The following is a 20,420-nucleotide window of genomic DNA, read 5'->3' on the forward strand; positions in this document are numbered from 1 at the left end:
ATATCAGTGAAAATATTGCTGCATGAAATATTTGAGATTTTCCTGCCTATGTTCTCCTTTAGGACTTTTATGGTATTGTGATTTATATTTAAGTCTGTTATCCATCTTGAGTTCATTTTTGTGTATCGTGTAAATTGGTGGTTGAGTTTCATTTTTTTTTTGCATGTAGCTGTCCAGATCTTCCAACACCATTTGTTGAAGAGGCTATTTTTACTCCATTTTATACTCCTGTCCCCTTTATTGAATATTAATTGGCCATAGAGATGTGGATTTATTTCTGGGCTCTATATTCTTTTCCATTTATCTATGTGTCTGTTCTTATGTCAGTACCAGACTGTTTTGATTACAGCAGCCTTGTAATATAGTTTGATGACAGGTATTGTGATCCCTCCTACTTCTTTCTAAATAGTGCTGCAGCTATTCAGGGTCATTTAGAGTTCCATATAAAATTTTGAAATATTTGTTCTATATTTGTGAAATATGTCATTGGTATTTTAATAGGGATTGCATTGAATCTATAAATTGCTTTAGGTAGTATGGACATTTTGATGATGTTACTTATTCTAATCTATGAACACAGTATATGCTTCCATTTATTTGTGTCTTCCTTAATTTCTTTTTTCAGTGTTGTGTAGTTTTCTGAGTATAGGCCTTTTACCTCCTTGGTTAAGTTTATTCCTACGTACTTTATTTTTCTTGTTGCTATAGCAAATGGATTTTTTTCCTGATTTCTGTTTCTGATATTTTGTTATTGGTGTACAAAAATGCCTTTGATTTCTGAATATTGACTTTGTATCCTGCTGTTTTGCAAAATTCACTTATTAGGTTGAATAGTTTTTGGTGGAATCTATAGGGTTTTCTGTGTATGCTATGATGTCATGTGCAAACAATGAAAATTTTACTTCCTCCTTCCCAATTTGGATGCCTTTTATCTCTTTTTCTTGTCTGATTTCTGTGTCTAGGACTTTCAGTACTATGTTGGATAGAAGTGGTGAAAGTAGACATCCTTGTCTTGTTCCTGACCTTAGTGGGAAAGGTTTTAGGGTTTTGCCCTTTGAGTATGATATTGGCTGTAGGTTTTTCATATATTATCTTTATTATGTTGAGGTATGCTTCCTGTACTCTCACTTTCCTGAGTATTTTTATCATAAATGGGTGCTGGAGCTAATCAAATGCTTTTTCCACATCTATTGATATGGTTGTGTGATTTTTGTCTTTCCTTTTGTTTATGTGATGTATTACATTTATTGATTTGTGAATATTATACCATGGTTGCATCCCTGGGATAAATCCCACTTGATCATGGTATATGATCCTTTTCATGTACTGCTAGACATAGTTTGCCAATATTTTGTTGAGGATTTTAGCATCTATGTTCATCAACAATATTGATCTCTAGTGTTCTTTCTTTGTTGTGTCTTTATCTGGTTTGGGGATTAGGATGATGCTGGCTTCATAAAAAGAGTTTGAGAGTATTCCACCTTCTTGCACTTTTTGGAATAGTCTGAGAAGGATAGGGGTTAGCTCATCCTTAAATGTTTTGTAAAATTGTCCTGTGAAACCATCCTGTCCTGGGCTTTTGTGTGTTGGAGTTTTTTGATTACTGCTTCAATTTCACCAGCTGTTATCCGTCTGTTCAGGCTTTCTGCTTCTTCTTCTTTCAGTTTTAGAAGATTGTATTTTTCTAGAAATTTTTCCATTTCACCCAGGTGAAATTCCTTGGCATATAGTTCTTCATAGGAATTTCTTACAATCCTTTGTATTTCTGTGGTATCTGTTTTAATCTCTCCTCTTTCATTTCTCATTTTATTTATTTGGACCCTCTGTCTTTTCTTCTTGATGGGTCTGCTTAAAGGCTTGTTGATTGTGTTTATCTTTTCAAAGAATCAGCTCCTGGAATTATTGATTGTTGAATTGTTCTTTTAGTTTCTATGTCATTTAATTCTTCTCTGATCTTGATTATTTCCTTCCTTCTATCCACTCTGGGCTTTGTTGTTGTTCCTCCCATTCTTGTAGGGGTAAGGGTAGGTTGTTATTTGAAATGTTTCTATCTTTTTTAAGTATCTTTGTATTGCTATGAACTTCCCTTTCTGATCTGCCTTCTCTGTGTCCCATAGGTTTTGAACTGTTGCATGTTCATTTTTTTTTGTTTCCAGAGACTTTTTATTTCTTCCTTGATCTTATTATTAATTCATTCATTCATTGTTTAGTGGCATGCTATTCAGTTTTCATGAGTTTGAATGCTTTTGAGTTTTTTCCTTTCTAGGTTCAAACCCTTGTGTTCTGAGAAAGTACTTGGTATGATTTCAGTTTTCTTGAATTTGTTGAGACTTCTTTTGTGTCCTATCATGTGGTCTATGTTTGAAAATGTTTCATGTACATTTGAAAAGAATGTGTATTTTGCTCTTTTGGATGAAAGGTTCTAAATATATCAGTTAAGTCCATTTGAGGTAACGCGTCACTCAGTTCCACAATATCCTTGTTGATATTTTGTTTGAGAGATCTCTCCATTGTTGACTGTGAGGTGTTAAAATTCCCTACTATAATTGTGTTGGCTGTCTCTATCTTTCTTGAAGTCCTACAAGATTTTTCTTATGTATTTGAGTGCTCCTATGTTGTGTGCATATATGTTTATAATATTTATGTCTTCTTGATGGAGTCTTCCCTTGAGTATTATGAAGGTCCCATCTGTGTCTCTTTTTGTGGCCTTTGTTTTGAAGTCTATTTTGTCTAGTATAAGTGTTGCGCACCCATTCCCCTTTTATTCCTGTCCATTTGCTTGGAATATTTTTTGTGAACTCTTTACCTTTAGTCTCTGTAGGTCTTTTGTTCTGATGTGGGTCTCTTATAGGCTGCATATGTGCAGGTCATGTTTTCTTATCCATTCAGCTACCCTATGTCTTTTGATTGGAACATTTAATCCATTTACATTTAAGGTTAATATTAATAGGCATTCATTGCCATTTTACTCCTTTGTACCTGTGTTCCTCTCCCTCTCTCTCTCTCTCTCACACACACACTCTTTTTCTTCCTCTTCTTAAAGCAGTCCCTTAAGCCTATCTTGCAATGTGGAGGTGTATCCTTTTAGCCTCCTTTTGTCTGGGAAACTCCTTATTTCACCTTCCATTTTAATTGAGAGTCTTGCTGGGTAAAGTAGTCTTGAATGCAGGTCTTTGCTTTTAATTATTTGGAATATTTCTTGCCATTGCCTTCTGGCTTGTAGTGTTTCTGTTGAGAAGTCAGCTGTTAGCCTTTTGGGGGCTCCCTTGTATATTACTTCCTGTTTCTCCCTTGCTGCCTTTAAGATTCTCTCTTTGTCCTGAATTTTGCTATTTTAATTATATGTCTTGGAGTGGGCCTCTTTAGGCTCCTCTTGATTTGGACCCTCCCTGCTTCCTGGACTTCTGTAACTTTTTCTCTCATCAAATTGGGGAAGTTTCCATCATTACTTTTTCAAACAGGTTTTTCTATCCCTTGCTCCTCTTCTTCTCCTTCTGGTATTCCTATTATATGGATATTATTACATTTCATGTTGTCCTGCAGTTCCCTTAAACTCTCTTCATTCTTTTTTAGTCTATTTTTACTTTTCTTGCCCTTTCTGTGAGTTTTTGTCTATCTTGTCATCCAGCTCACTGATTTGATCCTCTGCTTTATCTAGCTTCATGCTAATATAGTTTGCAGTAAGTTCCTTGTAGTTTCCCTGTAGTTTTTGGTAATTCTCAATTAGCTCATTGAACATCCTTATAACCATTGTTTTGAACAATGTCTGATAGTTGATTTGCCTCTATTTCATTTAGCATTCTTTCTCAGGATTTTTCTTTTCTTTTGGTTGGGGGTTGTTTCTTTGTCTTCCCATTTTTGTGAGTGTCTTCTTGTTTCCTTCTGCTTCTTAAATTGATCTATTTTGACTCCCTGAATCTGTGCTGTGAATTTCTATGGTAGGAGACCTGTGAGAATCAGTGGTGCAGTCCCCTTGATCTTCTGAACTTGATGCTGTTGGGATGCCCTTTATGCCGTTTATGTTGGCTCTCTGGATGTAACTGGGTTTTGATTGTTGTTGGGTTGTTCTTTGGTGGGTCCTTCCCTCCAGTTGATTGACTGAGGGCCACTCCACCCACCACATCTTGTATGCTGTTGTGCAGGTGCTGCCAGAACAAAACCACAAAGCCCAGGAGACATACCCACACCCAGAAAAATAACTCCCCCTACCCCACAATTCCACTATCAACAGCAATTGAACCAGTATTAATAAGGGTGTAAATAGATTAAGACTAGTATAAGAAAGGAGAGCTTGTAGGAGATGACCTACTAAAGAAAAATGATTTTGAGAGAAACACTAATAAGAGTTGGGAGTTGGAGCAATGTGAAGAAGGTAAAATTTACATCATGAATTAAAAAGGGAGTGAATAAGGCAGAATAGAGTATGAGAAGGGAAGCATATAGTATTAGGTTTAAACAGAAAGTATAATTTCAGGAACTTCCAGCCAAGATGAAGGTATAGGTAGACACACTGTGCCTCCTTGCACAACCAGAAAAAGGACAACAACAAATTTAAAAACAAAAAGCAGCCAGAACTGCCAGAAAATCAAACTGTATGGAAGTCCAACAACCAAGGAGTTAAAGGAGAAATATTCATTCAGACCAGTAGGAGGAACGGAGAAAGGCAACCACGGTGGAAAGGACTCGCAGCAAGACAGCTGCTGGAGGACCGGGTCGGACAAGACTTGCAGACTGGGTGGTCCTACATTCATGTACAGATAAGCTGGGAGGAACAACTGGGGAGACATATAGACCACGTAACCCAGGGCTCCAGCATGGGAAATAAAGCCTCAAAACCTCTGACTGAAAACACCTGTGGGGGTTGAGGCAGCAGCAAGAAAAACTCCTAGCCTCACAGGAGAGGTGATTGGAGAGACCCACAGGATCCCAGAAGATATACAAACCCACCCACTCGGGAATCAGTACCAGAAGGGCCTAATTTGATTGTGGGCAGTGCGGGAAGAGACTGAAGACTGGCAGAGGGCAGAGCAAGCACAAATGTTCTCTCTCTGACCCCTCCCCCACATAAGGCATCATAAAGCAGCAATATTCATTGCCCCACCCTGGTGAACACCTAAGGCTCTGCCCCTTACTACATAACAGGCATGCCAAGACAAAAAAAAATCACCCAAACAAAAGAACAGATCAAAGCTCCAGGAAAAATACAACTAAACAATGAAGAGATAGCTGAACTATCAGATGCACAGCTCAAAACAATGGTTATCAGAATGCTCCAGGAACTCACTGCATACTTTAACAGCATAAAAAAGACCCAGGCAGCAATGAAGGTTGCATTATATGGGAAAAATCTACACAGAACCAACAGTGATGGGAAGGAAATGGTATCATAATTACATTACCCAAGATTAAAGATAAGGAGAGAATCTTAAAAGCAGCAAGAGAAAAGGAGACAGTTACCTACAAAGGAGTTCCTAGTAGATTATCAGATGATTTCTCAAAAGAAACTTTGCAGGCAAGAAGGGGTTGGAAAAAAGTATTCAAAGTCATGAAAGGCAAGGACCTACATCCAAGATTACTCTACCCAGCAAAGCTATCATTTATAACAGAAGGGCAGATAAAGTCAAGTTAAAGGAGTTCACGATTACAAAGCCCTTATTATATGAAATGTTAACGGGACTTATCTAAGAAAAGATAAAAAATGTGAACAGTAAAATGACAATGAACTCACAGCTATTAACAACTGAACCTAAAGACAAACAAACAAACAAAAAACCTAAGCAAACAACCAGAATAGGAACAGAATCACAGAAATGGAGATCACATGGAGGGTTATCAATGGGGGAGTGGGAGGGGCAGAGAGGAGGAAGCAGAGGAGGTACAGAGAATAATTAGCAGAAATGGTAAATAGAAAATAGATAGGGGGAGGTTAAGAATAGCATAGGAAATGTAGAAGCCAAAGAACTTATATGTATGACCCATGGACATGAACTAGAAGGGGGGACTGTGGGTGGGAGGGTTGTGCAGGGCAGAGGAAAATAAAGGGGGGCAAATGTGACAACTGTAATAGCATAATGAATAAAGTATATTTTAAAAAAGAAATTATAAAATAAAATAAAATACAGTGACAAAGAGAAAGAAAAAGGAAGGGAAATAAGTAAGTAAATAATAAAAATATAGGAACCAAATTAGAGAGAAAGATCCACCACAGCACCATCAACAATGAATGAGCTAAAATTAATATAGGTGGCATGGGAATAAGAGGGAAAAAAGAAAAAAAGAAAAGTTTAAGAGATGTCTAGGAGAATGGGAAGTGATTTTGAAATGATAGAGGGAGAGGGAATACTCAGAATGAGGAATGAAAACCAGTCTGAAAAGGGGGAAAATGACAATTTGAGATGAAAAAAAAAGAAAAAGGAGAATAAAGAAAAATAAAAGGGCAGAATGAAGGAGAAAAAGAGGGAAGAGTTTTCAAGAACATCTGTAAAGGACACATGGACAAAACCAAAGAGGGATAAGATAGAGGGTGGGAGGTGGGGATGGTTGGGGTCGGGGGAGTGGTGGGAAGAAAATGGAGACAACAATTAAAAAAAAAGAGAGAATGAAGAAAGAGAAAAGACAATAAACAGGCTAAGATAGGGCAAAATTTAAAAAATTGAGACAAAAGAAAAAGTAGGAGAGGGAACCAGTAAAATATGAGATATGAAATACAAAATTAGTGAAGATCTAGAGATAAAAATTGAAAAAACACAATAACAACTACCCTATCCACAACCAAGTAGCAAAGATTGCTAAAGGTGGAGAACATGGGTATTTTAAAAGCAGGGAATAAGGATGTGAGCTGACCATTGATAAGAAAATTGGTTTTCTGAGGCTGGGCAGGGAAGAAATAGTAAGAGTACAGAATGGAAAATTTGAATGAAAATGATGACAGGAAAGAAGTAGGTAAATTGGGGCAACTGAAGGGAGGGGCAAAGTAAGTAAACTGAAATAAACTATAGTTTAAAATCTAGTGACTTCATATGCAAACTTGATGGACAAGAAATGAATGTTAAAAAACTGTGGGGGAAGGAAATTTCTCAGATCATGGAGAAGACCACAGTGGATTTCATCTCGGTAGCCTTTAGTATTTATGACCATTTTTTCTTTCTGGATCCACTTCTCAGTGATGTCAGATGGTGACCCCATCTGACCTTATGCAGCCTGTTCGATACTTCCAACGATCTGCTGTCCCTGGCTGTCTCCTTTAGGTATTAATCTAGTCACTCTGCACTCAGCAGTCAGGCTTAAGTACCACAGAGCACAGCAGAATCCCTCCTGGGGTCGGGGCTATTGTTTCCCCTCAGGCTGCTGCTGCTTGGAGAGGCATGGTTTGCCTGAGCAGGATGGCTGCTGAAGTATGGATGAGGTCTGAGTACCAGAATCCTGGCAGCTGCTCTCTCAGTTCTCTCCCCAAAGGCTCTGTCCCCAACCTCTCCTCAGGCATCTCTAGCCTACTCTGCCCCCTGCTTTTTGTGGAGCCAGGGTAAGTGGCTGGAAATGAAAATTTGTGTGTTGGCCCTTTAAATGGCTCTTTACATCTCCAGCCATCCATCTCTGGCAAAGAGCAACCTTGGTGCTTTTCAGCACTGGTTGTTATCTGTGTATTTGTGGGCTCTGGTTCTCCAGACTGGGAATCCCAGCTTAGGGTTTAGACCCCACACTTCTCAGGGGGATCCAACTGGTTGCTTAATTATCCCTTGGGCACTGTCACCTGTAGGCACCCAGCCAGTATTCTTGAATCTCCACCTTATGGGTCAGGTTGTGCTGAAGCTGGTTCTTCTGTCTGTTGAAGGCTATAAGGCTTCTCTCTCACTATTGTTCCATTGTTGGTTCTGGTTGATTTCTCCACAATTTAGTTGTAATTCCAGATTGGTCTTAGGAGGAGGTTAGTGTGACTTCCATTCACTCCTCTGCTACCTTGCAGTATCCCCCACTTTTTTTTTCTATTTTGCATGAATAATGCTAGAATTGGAAAGACTTTTAAATAGAAGAAGAAGCTTGGAGCTTTGGAAAAGCCACAAAGAAATGGAAGCTTCTGGGGAGGAACAGGCAGCCAGCAGAGAAGCAAATGACAATGAGTATTCCAGGCCTTCTAGATGTCAATGTCATTCACAGTACAGAGACATTCTGGTATATTAGTTCCCCTGAATTTCCCTATAAATTTCACCCCTGCACATCATATTAGCCCCGGGTGATAAGGCCTGGAAGGTGGGGAGGAACCGGCTAGTAATGGCTGTGAATGGCGATTATAGTGGCCTCTACTTAGGACAGACCCTGGATCCCTCAAATCTCTTCAGAGGGTCCTGTGAGGCTTCCTAATCGGTGTTATTCAAAATCTGTCACCAGGAAATCTCAGTCACAGAGTAAGTAGATTTGCTGGTCTACTGATTTTTTGGATGAGATTATCTGTGCACAAACTATGAAAATAAGCCTGTTCAATTTAAAGTGGAATCTCACCCTCAGTGAACAGAGGAAATGATGAGTTTTGGTACCAGCAAATCATCATTTCTTCATTACAAATAGTAGCGAGAGTCATTTTGCAATCATCCTCTGTCCACGTTGGTGATTGGGAAGAGGCAAACCACCTGTCTCAAACACGATAGACATTTATGCACAGGAAGAGTTTTCATCTGTAGGTGTTATTACTGTCTGTTTCTCAGAGCCAAAAGGGGCAATGGTTTTAGGACACAGAGAGGAGAGAAAGAGAGAGAGAGAGAGACAGAGAGAAGAGAGTGCATTCTTGATGAAAACTCAATGCACTGTTCTTTTTTTTTTAAGGTAGATGTGATGCCTACAATAACAGACTTGTCCAAGAGATCAGCTCTCACTTGTGGCTGATTGACTTGTAAATTGTAGTCAAATAATTGTACTTAATAGAGGACACAATCTGTAATTCTACAGCTCTCATTCTTCTAGGGGTTTCATTGATTATCTGTCTCCCTGCCTGGACTCTAAGCTCCTGCCTCAAGGACTCATCTGATTTCAGTGTGCTCCCTTGTCATCTACAGTCAGCAGATTCAATAACTAATTGTAAAATAAATTACTAAAGTATTGCTTTTAAAGAGAGTTCTTTTTTTTCACCTCCCCCCCCCCCAATGTCTTTGTGTGGAGTGGGAGAGAAATCCATACCGAAAAATGCACTCCCGCACCCATAGGTGTGGTTTAAACAGATGTTTAGTTTATGAGCCAACTTAAAACCTGTGAGACTCCCACAGCTTTCAAGCCCGTCAAGGCAGCCAGTCTGTCAAGACCTGAAGTGCTAGTGATAATCCCATTTTATCCCTGAAAACCACTTGGAACATTTTTTAAATCTCCAAACAGATTCAAATCCCTTAGTTCTGTTTTTCTAGTTATAATTTGTTTCTGATAGACACACTGCAACTTATTTTTTTAAAATGAAACATTTACACTGAAATGATTCCTCATTTTAGGTGAGCTTGATTGATTCCAGAGTTTAAAAAAAATCATAGGATTTTCTAGGCTGTGCACTTTAAGTTTGATAAACAAAATAATAGGGAGAAACAGTAGGTGGCTACCATGGTGACCAAAACATCTAATCTGTGTATCAACAGCACAGCGAAATAGTGCTATACCACACTGAATTGCAATTACGATCAATAGTTGTGAGAGGGAACATAAATGTCTGGGCTCCACTTAGCAACTAGTTAATTATAAATATGTGAATGACAATATCTGGACCTTGACTTCACATGCATCTACCATACAGATCAAAACAAAAAGAAAATTGCAGCATATATGAAAATGAAGGATTCTTAAGCATATTTGGCAAATGCCTTTAGGTAAGAATACAAATTATCCTGATTTCCAAATTTTAGCTATTCATCCTGAAATATCAAGACAAGCTTTAGACAAAGTCTTAACGTGGGCATTAGGAAATTTCCTAGTTCAAAAGAAATGAGAAAAGGGGTTGATTTCCTAGATTGGAGGGACCTAGTTTGTGGCTTGATGTGGCCACAGAAGAAGGTGATGTTAGGCCATCGGCTTCCCTAAACCATTTCTTTTGTAAATACTCCTCACCTAAAGGCTGCTGTAAAAAGGCATTTCCTGGGTGAGGGGAACTGACAAATTCCTGCTGGCCAGCTGAAGAATCCACTCTACAGTGTGAATAACTTTGTTTAGTCTCTTCTACATTTTAAAAGAAGATATTAGACTAACACTTCAGTATTGGAATTTCAAACACCAGTAACTAGCCAAAGGGCTGAATGGGATTTGGGGGTAACAAGTCTCCCAGGCTTCCTTCAGCAGGCTCCCCAGGCAGGCTTCCACCTCCTCCACCTTTGCAGCGCTACGGCCTTTTTAGCTGGCAAAAGAAAGAACAAGAGGTGAGTAAAACAGCTAACATCTGGAAAGTGGTTTGTTACTGCTTTTAAAACAGCAGAATGGAGAAAGTAATCCCATCTCTTAAATTGTCCTTTTGTGTTGCAAAGCTCTCAAACTAGCTCTGCCACTAGCCTGGGAAAGTGGCTCCACCTGCTTTGCTCCTAAGAGGCTTTGGCCACAACTCAGTAGCTTCAGGAGTGTGTGTTGGCGGGTGGAGTTTATGCACCACACTTCTCAGCCAGGAGGAAGGGAGTGGAGCTGAATTTGGGGAGCAGCAGCCTGCTATGCTGAAAACCTCTGGAAACTGCCTAAGGAGCCGCGGTGAGAATCACGCTGCCTTTCTCAGACCCATTTCTCTTGACAGACCAGTGGGCCAGTGAAATGAAAAGAGGACGGCAGATCTGCCTGCCTTTTCTGTCCTATAACTGCCTGCCGCTTCTTGGCACCTACAGTTTGCAGGCATCTTCTTAAGGCTGCTTGCTTCTTTCTATGCCTGTCACTGTCTGTATTCTGGGGGAACAACAATCAATGAATTTTTCTCTTCTTCCATCTCAGTCAGTGCAGCCCCCAAATCATACTCAGTGGGTTTGACTCACCACTGGCCTCTTCATAGTAAGCCTGTCTCATGTGAGCTGCTGAAATCTTGGTACTGTGTATCACAGAGAGAGATTTAGGAATGTGAAATTCTTGCTGCTAAGTTAAATGGGTTGCAGAAATGCCTGGATCCACATTGATTGCACATCAGATATTTGATGTATGCAAGTTTTGTTCAAATAGCCTGAGCCTATTGAGGGAAAGTATAGTTCTAATGCAGGGAGGCAAACTTATGTGTCTGAAAGAACCAATGGGTTTACAGACTTGAATCTTGCTTTCACTAATTATGAGCTATACAGCCTCAGAAAACCACTGAACTTTGTGCCTTCACTTTTCTCACCTATAAAATGGGAATTATATTACTTACTTCATAAGTTTGTTTAAGAATTGGTAGCTGTACGTGGAAAGCTGAACTCCAACATTCTTTAGGGAACAGGGACTATGGTTACCTAATTTGGGGTCATATGGTTAAGTATCCAAAAAAGGTAGTCTATCAGCAATTGTACTATAGTAGTTAAAAATGTCAGTTCAGATTCTTCTGATTTGGAATCCCAGCTCCCTCATGGTTAGCTTAGATCAGCTGGATGACATAAGCCTGTTTCCACCATGGTAATAGGAGGGGTAACTATTTCATGGATCTTTGAGAATTTAAAAGACTTCATATGTAAAGCCCTCAGCAATGTACCTAGCACACAGTAAATACTCAGTAAATGTTGGCTGTTGTTATTATGAGGCTGAAATATGACTGTGGAGCTAGGCAGTTGGCCTCCCTAGACTAAATTCACCTCATTTGGTTTTTTTAAATGCAGAGATTGGACAAGATAACTCTTAAGGAGACTTCCACCTCTTAACAGCTGTGTTCCTGAGTGCATTTACATGCATATCACATAGTCCTACATCCTCCTTGGAAAAGACCATAAATTAAAACTTCAAATATATTTTATGATGGAAAAACTACCCAGAATAATATACATTTTGGACTTAAAAGTCATAGCCAGTACATAAAGCCAGATGTGTCATTTCATATATTTTCATGACTTGATTTCCTTGAGACATAGATTTTTGTAGCCCCAGATGCTGCTTTGCATGTCTATGGCATTAGGGGCATAGAGGTTTGCATCCAAACACTTTGTGCTGGTTTTAAGAAACTTTATTCACACCAGTTGTCTGAGAGTGGCACATGTTAGCATTTTTAGTTTCTGTATTATTTTTGAGAAGGAACTTTAACCTGCATCTCTGTCTTGTGAAGGCAATTAATATGCATCTGGCATTACAACGGAGCTGTTGGCAGCCAGTTTAAAAACCAGCCCAGAGTCACTCCACACTCTGAGGAAGTAGACTTGCTGGGCTGGGGAGATTTGTATTCTCCTCAGACAAGGACACCCCCTCCCATCCCAGTCTGAACTTCCTTTGCTACTTTATTCTCTTCACCCCCCTACCAAATTTACTTCCCATAGTTCTTTTAAATCTCTGTGGGTTCTCTGAGGTAGGCTAGCATCCCCATTAATCATAGAACAAATAGTCACAGGTTTTTAGAATTAATTTGTTTGATGTAAGACCACCAAGAGGGCAGGGACTTTTACTGATGCTTGGCACATAATACAGGCGGTCCTTGCTGTTTGCATGGTAGTTTGAGACCAAAAGAAAAAAAAAACACAAAATAAAACCCGATATCCTAATAATCAGTGGGAAAAACTACTGTTGTCCATACCCTTTCAAAATTTTTGTCAATTTATTAAAAACTTTTTGTTGGCTATAAATGTATAGGGAAATGAAAATAGTAAAATAAATATTTGTTGATTACACTGTTACTTGAAATGTTAGAAACATTAAGAATTAAAGTGTTGTATTTCTCTTTTAAAAAACAGTGGTTTGAATAGTGCTTGCCTTTTTCCTTTTGTTGGTCATACAGCTTACAATACTGAGCAAGCATCTTTACTATGCCTTGGTGAATTGTCCTACTCCTTTCTAAGTTTGAGTCAGCTTTCTCCCTTTTATCCTTTGCACTTTCAGTATTATGAACTACCTCCAAGAGTTCCTTTAATGTGAAGTTTTTCCCAGTGTTAATTCTTCTGGAACATTTTCATCCTTTTCATCTCAACCACTTAATTCACTTATATCCATAAATTTCCCTTTTCTAAGTTCCCCATGCCACATATTGGGGGTTTCTCAAAGAGGAGCACAGACACCATGCCCTCGATCAGCTATGTGTTCTTTAATTCCACTGTTCCATTTGAATTTCATTTTGTCCATTTTCTCTTTTTGTTTCTATAATGCACTTTCATCTTTGTGGGCAAATTCCCTTGTTGGATTACTCATTTTTGTAAATGTCACGGGGAGGCAAGGAAGCAATACAACTACATGCTTTGCTGAGTGTGTGTGTGTGTGAACCTTTAAGAAGTGTGCAGTGACCCATTACCAACAGATTTCAGAAGTGCCAAGTCCCTAATCATGATGCGCATCTGTTATTATACAGTGATTTGTGGACCAAAGAGTTAGTAGCAAGTTTATACTTTATTCACTCACTCACAGCTAGTATATTCACTCACTTACAGCTAGTATACTGTGGTAACCTAAATTCATGTTATTGGGGAAATTACGTTAGTTAATTAACCCATAGTAACAGAAATTCATGCATATTGGAGCCATGCATGAAATAAAAACCTGCCTGTAGTTGGTTGCTCAATAATATATGTCTGTTGAACAAATGAATGGATGCATGCATTCACACTGATCTCAGTTTTGCAGTCTTGGTGTTCTCATAGACTTTTCCACAACTATCCACCTTCACTTCCTGTGTACGTCAAAATAGCAGGTAAAGGCATGTCTGCTAAAAGCTGGCTTTGAACCACTCATTGAACTCTGAGCCTCATATCTCATGTGCTAAAGGCCCAGGTACTTCTTTTCTTATCAAAATCCTTCCTGAGTGCCCAGCTTCACTTCCAAAAGGAACTAACTTGAGCAACAGATTTATACATTAAATGCTAAGAGGACCCTGTGGACAGAAGAATAGAGCGGTCTTATGTTAGCAGAACTTCCCTGGCCCTTTTCTCTCTCTGTCCTAAAATTCATTAAAATAAAAAATAAAAGAGGTCTGGGGGAGGGACTCAAAGATAGCCTGTAACCTTACTTAGCCTTTTATCTCAAGGAGTTTATAGTCCAAAATGGGCTATAAATCCTGCAGACATGTAAGCAGTAACAGAGCAATAGTAGGCAGCACTGGTTTTGTCTGACAAGAGTTCAGGATTGGCTCTGTCACTTCCTAGCTCAGTGAGCTTTCCCAAGTTACATAGGCTCTCAGACACTCATTTCTCCCCCTGTGGCCTGTAATAGTCATCTGCAAGGATTGTTTAGAGTCTTGAACAAGATAAGGAGTGCAATGCACTTAGAGTATATCTTTTGTGGAATAAGAGTTTGGCAAACAAATGATTTTACCAAGATATAATTCAGGTACATGTCATTATTTTCACTAAGATCATCATGTCCACCATGTGCAGAAGTCTGGTTCCAGAGTCAGAGTGTAATGTACACATGGAACTTGACAGGAGTTACCCAGCCCATTCACAGGGGACCTGTGTTTACTCCTGCCTTCTTATTGATGGCCATTTGGGGATTGAGAATCTGCATTATCTTCTCCCTTTATAGAGTCAGCCCCATAAATTCTTTTTAAAACACTTCATTTGGGTGTGTTCAAAGACATTTTCAAAGCTTTCAATAACATGACACTCAAGTCACATAATGGCAGGGGCCTGCTTGCTCCTCTGCTAACAGTATTGCTTCCTCTGGAATGATCAACTGGTCCCCGGTGCATCTCCATCTGGTTACCATGTGTCCCCACAACCATATGCACACACTTGGAGATTTTTGAGACAAGTACTGAGTAATAGTCACTGCTATGCACAACAGCTGACTGGGCCATGGCTCACAGTTCTGGCTGAGGGGGACACTTTAAGAGTATAGATTCTTCCAGGGGTTCTGAATCAGTTAGTCTGGAGTTGAGTGGAGGCACCAGCATTATAAGAAAAATGTTTCCCAGGTGAGGGGCAGGCAGAACTGAGAACTGCTGCTCTGGTGCGCATGGGTGACAGAGCCTAAGAACAAAACTAGCTCTGGCTGCAGTTGTCCAGACAGGAATATGACCTTCACTTGCCTGGTGACTGCCTTGGCTTGGAAGGTGGAAGCTGGCCTTACAGTGTGTGTTATAACACACTTTCTTGCTGCTGATTCTTCTTACACTGAGGCAACATTTTCTCAGTATTGTCTCTTCAGAGAATGTCCCACACATCTTAACTGAACTTTTTGTAATAGCTGCGTAATTGGCCTCGATTTCACTTCCCTCTATTACCCTTTCAGTCCATTCTCCACGCTACCAACAAAGTCATCTTGCTAAAATGAGGATTCCATTGTTACTCTGTCAATTTCTAGCCACAAAGAACTCATCCTTGTTTCCAGCATGAGAAATTGTTTCCCTGCTGGAACAACCCTTCCTCCAATCAACAGCAATAATACTACTTTCATATGTAACAGAATATTTCTTTATTTGAAAATTTAATCTTTGTTAGATCTTCTGCTAAGTGCTTTTCATATGTCTAACAAACTCTTAATGGCCTTCACAGCCCCATTCTGAAAACTGCCCTGAGACCTCTCTACCCCCAATTGCCCAGCCCAGAGCAAATTGCCCTTTCCTCTGTGCTGCTACAGTCCAATCAAAGAATTCAGTTTATTGCATTGTAATTTGCTGTTTATTACCTATCTGTCCTCCCAAGGGCAAGGGGAAGTGTTGCATTTGTCTTTGTAATCCCTTGAGCAGGATGGGCCACCAGCCTTCAGGAGCCACCAGAGGGATTGGGGAAAATCATCTTCAGTCTTAAAGAAACACCGGGGTACAGATGGTCCCTTTGACAGTGGATCAGTAGCCTAATGGTGTCTTCATTTATAAGTCATCTGGGCACAGAAAAGATGTATCCCCAAAGCTCTGCCTTTACACACAGGAGTGTGACATAGAGCCTGGATCCCTGGGCATTCCACGTAGGATTGCCTAACTTTTGTGCTCAGCAGACCAGACCTCCCAGCACCACTGCCATATCACTGGGTTCACTTTGTTACCAGAGAAGGGCTGAATTCCATTACATCACCAACTTGGAGGGCATTTCACCAACGAACCAATGAAAGAGCGCCAAACAGGGCTGTGTATTTTTTTGTCTCTTTTTGGGGGGGGTGTGGAGGGCCTTTATTGTGTTTTTACAGACAGACATTGTAATCAGCTGTCATGATAGCTATAATCAATTAGTGTATGGGCTGTTTTCTTCCATGTGGACTAATTGAACAGTTGCTTTGTTTTTATTTTTGCTTTACTCTCTCTACTCATTCCCGACTGGACCATATGACTAAGCTTCTGCAAAACTTTCAGCTGCTCCTCCTTTAAGATAGGGCAGTAACCATTAATCTCCAGGAAAATTTGTATCTGCATTAATATCTAGGAATTATTTATTTGAGAAATATATGTGAGTCCTCTATTGTTAAAGTGAAAAGCAAAAATTTAACTGATCTACATTAGATGAGTTAAGATTTAAACTTAAAATCACAGAGGATTATTTTTATTCGAGTTGTGCTGGTATTGATGTTGTTGAGAGCTGGCTCTGCAAGTTATGTCCCCTGTAGTTTCAAAGGGATAAAATATAGGACTGACTTTTTAATACTGAGAGGTACCCTGCACTTCTTTGAAAAGATGGAAACTTTCAAAGATTTCACTGAAGAAATTTAAATGGAGTGTAAATGTGCAGAATTAAGAGGGGAAAGGTGGAAGGTACTAGAAAATATTTGTTTCTTTTGAAGCTGAGATTTCTCTTCAATAAATCACAAGGCAGAGGTGACAGCAAGTCTCAGAACCCGGGTTACAGAACACTTACAAGGATTGGGCAAACATGCAGCACACGTTTTTTCATGTGTACACAATTCCAGATCCTAAGCTGAGACAAAAAATAAGACCTAGTTCTTGTTTGCAAGGAACTTAAAGTCTAGTAGAAAAAGAAAGATTTATTTAAAAAAAAAACACACAATGCAGTATGTGTGTGAGAAAAGTACATATAATGGGGCAAAAGGGAAGAAGTGGGGTTAGAAAAAAAATTAATCCCTTTTCCAAAACCTTCTGTTATGCACTCAACAGGAAATGATTCCTGACTTCTTTGTCTTTAGGATTCTATCTAAAAAATGGGTACAATCCCATGCCAGCAATCAGCTTCTTTTTGGAAAGTATTTTGAGGAGCAGCGGGAAAGGACTTAGAACAGTGCACTTTGCCAAGGATAGCTGTTAAATAAATGTCATGTTAAAAATGTAGTATATCTAAAACAATGCCCATTGAACTATTAATTGATTTTATTATCAGCTCCTATAAAAAGTATTTCAGGGCCCTTGAGATGAAAAACTGAACATTAAAACTGGTATTAATTTTACCGATTAGGTAAGGAAAGGCAGGACGTGAGGGTAAGAGACTGGTCAGGTACGCTGGGGCTTTCTGCCAGGGCTGCTGGCTCCTTGTAATTCATTTTTGTTTTTTTTGTCAACCCTCATCCGAGGACATGCTTATTGATGAGAGAGAGAGAAGAGAAGGGGAGGGGGGAGGGGAGGGGAGGAGAGGGGAGGGGAGGGGAGGGGAGGGGAGGGGAGGGGAGGGGAGAGAGGAGAGAGAAAACCATCCATAGGTTGCCTCCCATATGCCCCTGACCACCTCCAATGGGGACCAAACCCGCAACCCAGGCCCTGACTGGGAATCAAACCCACAGCCTTTCAGCCTATATGATGATGTTCCAAATACCTAGGCCACACTGGCCAAGGCCTTGTAATCAGTTTTAATGACTCTGTTCTCTTCACTTTCCTTTCTCTGAGCTTGAGGCTCTGACTACAGATTTACTAACGTGTAGTTTTCTCTTGCATGGAATTAAAATAAACCAAAGGGGGGGAAAAAACTCCCACAACCAAACAAAAAACTCTGTTCCCTCCTTTGAAGATAGAACTCTTTTTGTGAGGTTTTAAAAATGTATTCAACATAGCTTTATTGAGCACCTGCTCTGTGCGAGGCGTGGTGCCAGGTGTGGGAAAACACAGCAGACATGGTCTCCATCCTTGCAGTTATGAGCCATTGTGGTGCAGTGTGATCAATGCTATGGGGACCTTTTAGGGTGCTGAGAAAAGAGCCTTAATTAACCAGCTTGATGATACAATCACAGAAGGCTTCCTGGAAGAAGTATCAAAGCTTGGATGTGAAATTCTGAGAAATGAGTCCTGAAGGATGGAAAGGAAGAATACCAAGTAGAAGGAGCTCACAGTCTGTCTGCCCTAGGAAGGAAAGTAGTTCAGGAGGCTGGAACTCAGACCAGTGTCTGGTGGATCCTGGATTGCTGGGGACAGCCCAGATCCTGGCAGGAGCTTTATGCCTTATGCCCAGCTGGAGTTAGATCTTTAGCTGGAGGCAGTGGGGCCAGTTAATGATTTTAAGCAGGATAGTCACAGGAACTATTTTGCCATTAGAAAAAAAAATATTTATCTTTGCTGTGAGCAGAATGGATAGGAGGGAGAACGATCATTAAGAAGACAGAGATGAGGACTGTCAATGTAAGGGGTTGAGATGTCAAACGTGGGCCCCAGCTGGCCACTCTCATTCCCCTCTTCTGTGTGGAATACTGTGCAGTCTACATACTGACAAGTCTACACTTGTCATCCCCAGGCTTTTAGAATATAAGGATTTCCTTTATAAGGACCTGAGAGTGATTGCATTTCTAGGTTTTGTTGCTAGTGATAATACTTATGATACAGCGATACATTGAATTAAACTTAATATATATTTAGAGTGCAACCTATGTACATTTAACATTTAATAGGACATATATGTAGGAGACATTGATTTACTGTATATGCAGTGATTGGTTCCTGGTAGATTTGAGGATTCTTTGTCAAAACGCCACAGATTCCAGGAGTTTTGGATCCTCAGATTTGGAACCAGAGGCAATGAGGCTTCAGAATTGTAGTTATCAGCAGTTAGTATGTTAATTAATCCTTTTCAGTGTGATTTTGGGCAAATTACTTAATCTCTAATAGTATTGGTTTCTTTGTCTGTGAAATGAGTATATCTACCACAGGAGTTAGATCATTATTGAAGCAGATAATGGATGTCAAAAAGCTTGATAATTTTCATTGAATTGTCTTCCCACCATGACTTCTTTTCCTGTTTCTCCTTTATCTTCTTTTCTCCCTATTTCCTCTGCATCTGCCTATATTTTGGTCCTTCTCGATGTTCCTTTCCTTTATTGCTCATCTTTTTCCTTAGTCTTCACAGAATATTAAACTGGTTTTTTTTTAGGGTTTATGCTGTTACATTTGTATTTTCTATTCTTAATTTAAACTGCAACCATTTATGTTCTGTTAAGTTCCTTAAGAGTCAAGATGTTCTGTATGTGTGACCCTCAGTAGATATAAACACTTCATACTCGCACATCATTGACCTAACTGTACCTATATTGTAGGCGGACTCCGCCAACTATCCTTACTCCACACTCTATAGAGTGTGGTACTCTCTGTAGAGATGAATTATCCACCCAATGCCCTACTCAAAAGACATTTGTGTTCCTAGCTAATGCTCTTCATCATTGCACATTCTCAAGTGCTCTCTGGCAAATACTGTGTGCCTCTGTTGAAAACAGTGATGTCAGGTCCCCTGGGATACAGCCAGCAGTTAAGGAAGCAGGTGCAGAATTACAGAAGGTACAATTGCCACAGTGCAGTTGTGCAGAGAGAGCTTTCTAAAGTGTTTCTTGGAATTTATCCATCTCTGACTTTTAAAGCATATTTACCATTGCATATTAAAGTCTACAGGAAAAGGTTAATGAATAAAACTACAATGATTTGTCTTCTGAAAATACATTCCTTAGGTTCTGAGAGTCCAAGTAGCCAAACCCTTTGGCCTAGCTTTTATGATCTGGTTTCCATCATCATTTTGTATTTTCTCCCTGTTGTTCTTTTGGGCATGTGAACCCTACATTTAAATACTTTCTTCAGCCTTCTCTTGAAAAATATTTTCATGTGCCAGTCTCCAACTGCTTATATGCCTGTTGTTTCTCTGCTTTGGAAATCCTTCTTATGCAAACCTCACCCATCATTCAAGTCTCAGTTCAAGTCCTACTTTTTCTGATCATTCCAAGTGAAAGTCACCTTCTAAATTCCTCTAGTGAAGTAATGTGCTTTACAGGGAACATCTAGGGATCTAGAGCTAGAATTCCTAGGTTGAAATGCTACCATAGAGATGTGACCTTTTTATGTTCTTTGGAGAATTTGTCAGTAAGAAGATAGTTAAGATCTAAAAGTTTGTTAGAACAAAGTAGAAAAACTGTGTGAAAGCACTGTGTAACTAGTATTATAATCTTGCCTAGTATATTTAATTATAATTTCCTTT

The 20,420-nt window shown here is 39.6% G+C and overlaps 1 protein-coding gene across 27 annotated transcripts in view; it reads left to right on the top strand.

The window, feature by feature from the left end:
• DLG2 (discs large MAGUK scaffold protein 2) overlaps window positions 1–20,420 on the top strand; it is a 1,904,207-nt gene that overhangs the window by 1,656,719 nt on the left and 227,068 nt on the right. Inside the window, exon 1 of one of the 27 annotated variants that reach the window (XM_036030138.1) lies at window positions 10,516–10,701. The exons of the other annotated variants lie outside the window; for them this stretch is intronic. Within the exon in view, the coding sequence (XP_035886031.1) occupies window positions 10,665–10,701 (37 nt within the window). The 5' untranslated portion in view covers window positions 10,516–10,664. Of the gene's footprint in view, window positions 1–10,515; window positions 10,702–20,420 lie in introns of those variants that run through there. 27 annotated transcript variants of the gene reach the window in all.

This window comes from Phyllostomus discolor, chromosome 6 (genome assembly GCF_004126475.2).
Source record: "Phyllostomus discolor isolate MPI-MPIP mPhyDis1 chromosome 6, mPhyDis1.pri.v3, whole genome shotgun sequence".
Classification (NCBI taxonomy): domain Eukaryota; kingdom Metazoa; phylum Chordata; class Mammalia; order Chiroptera; family Phyllostomidae; genus Phyllostomus; species Phyllostomus discolor.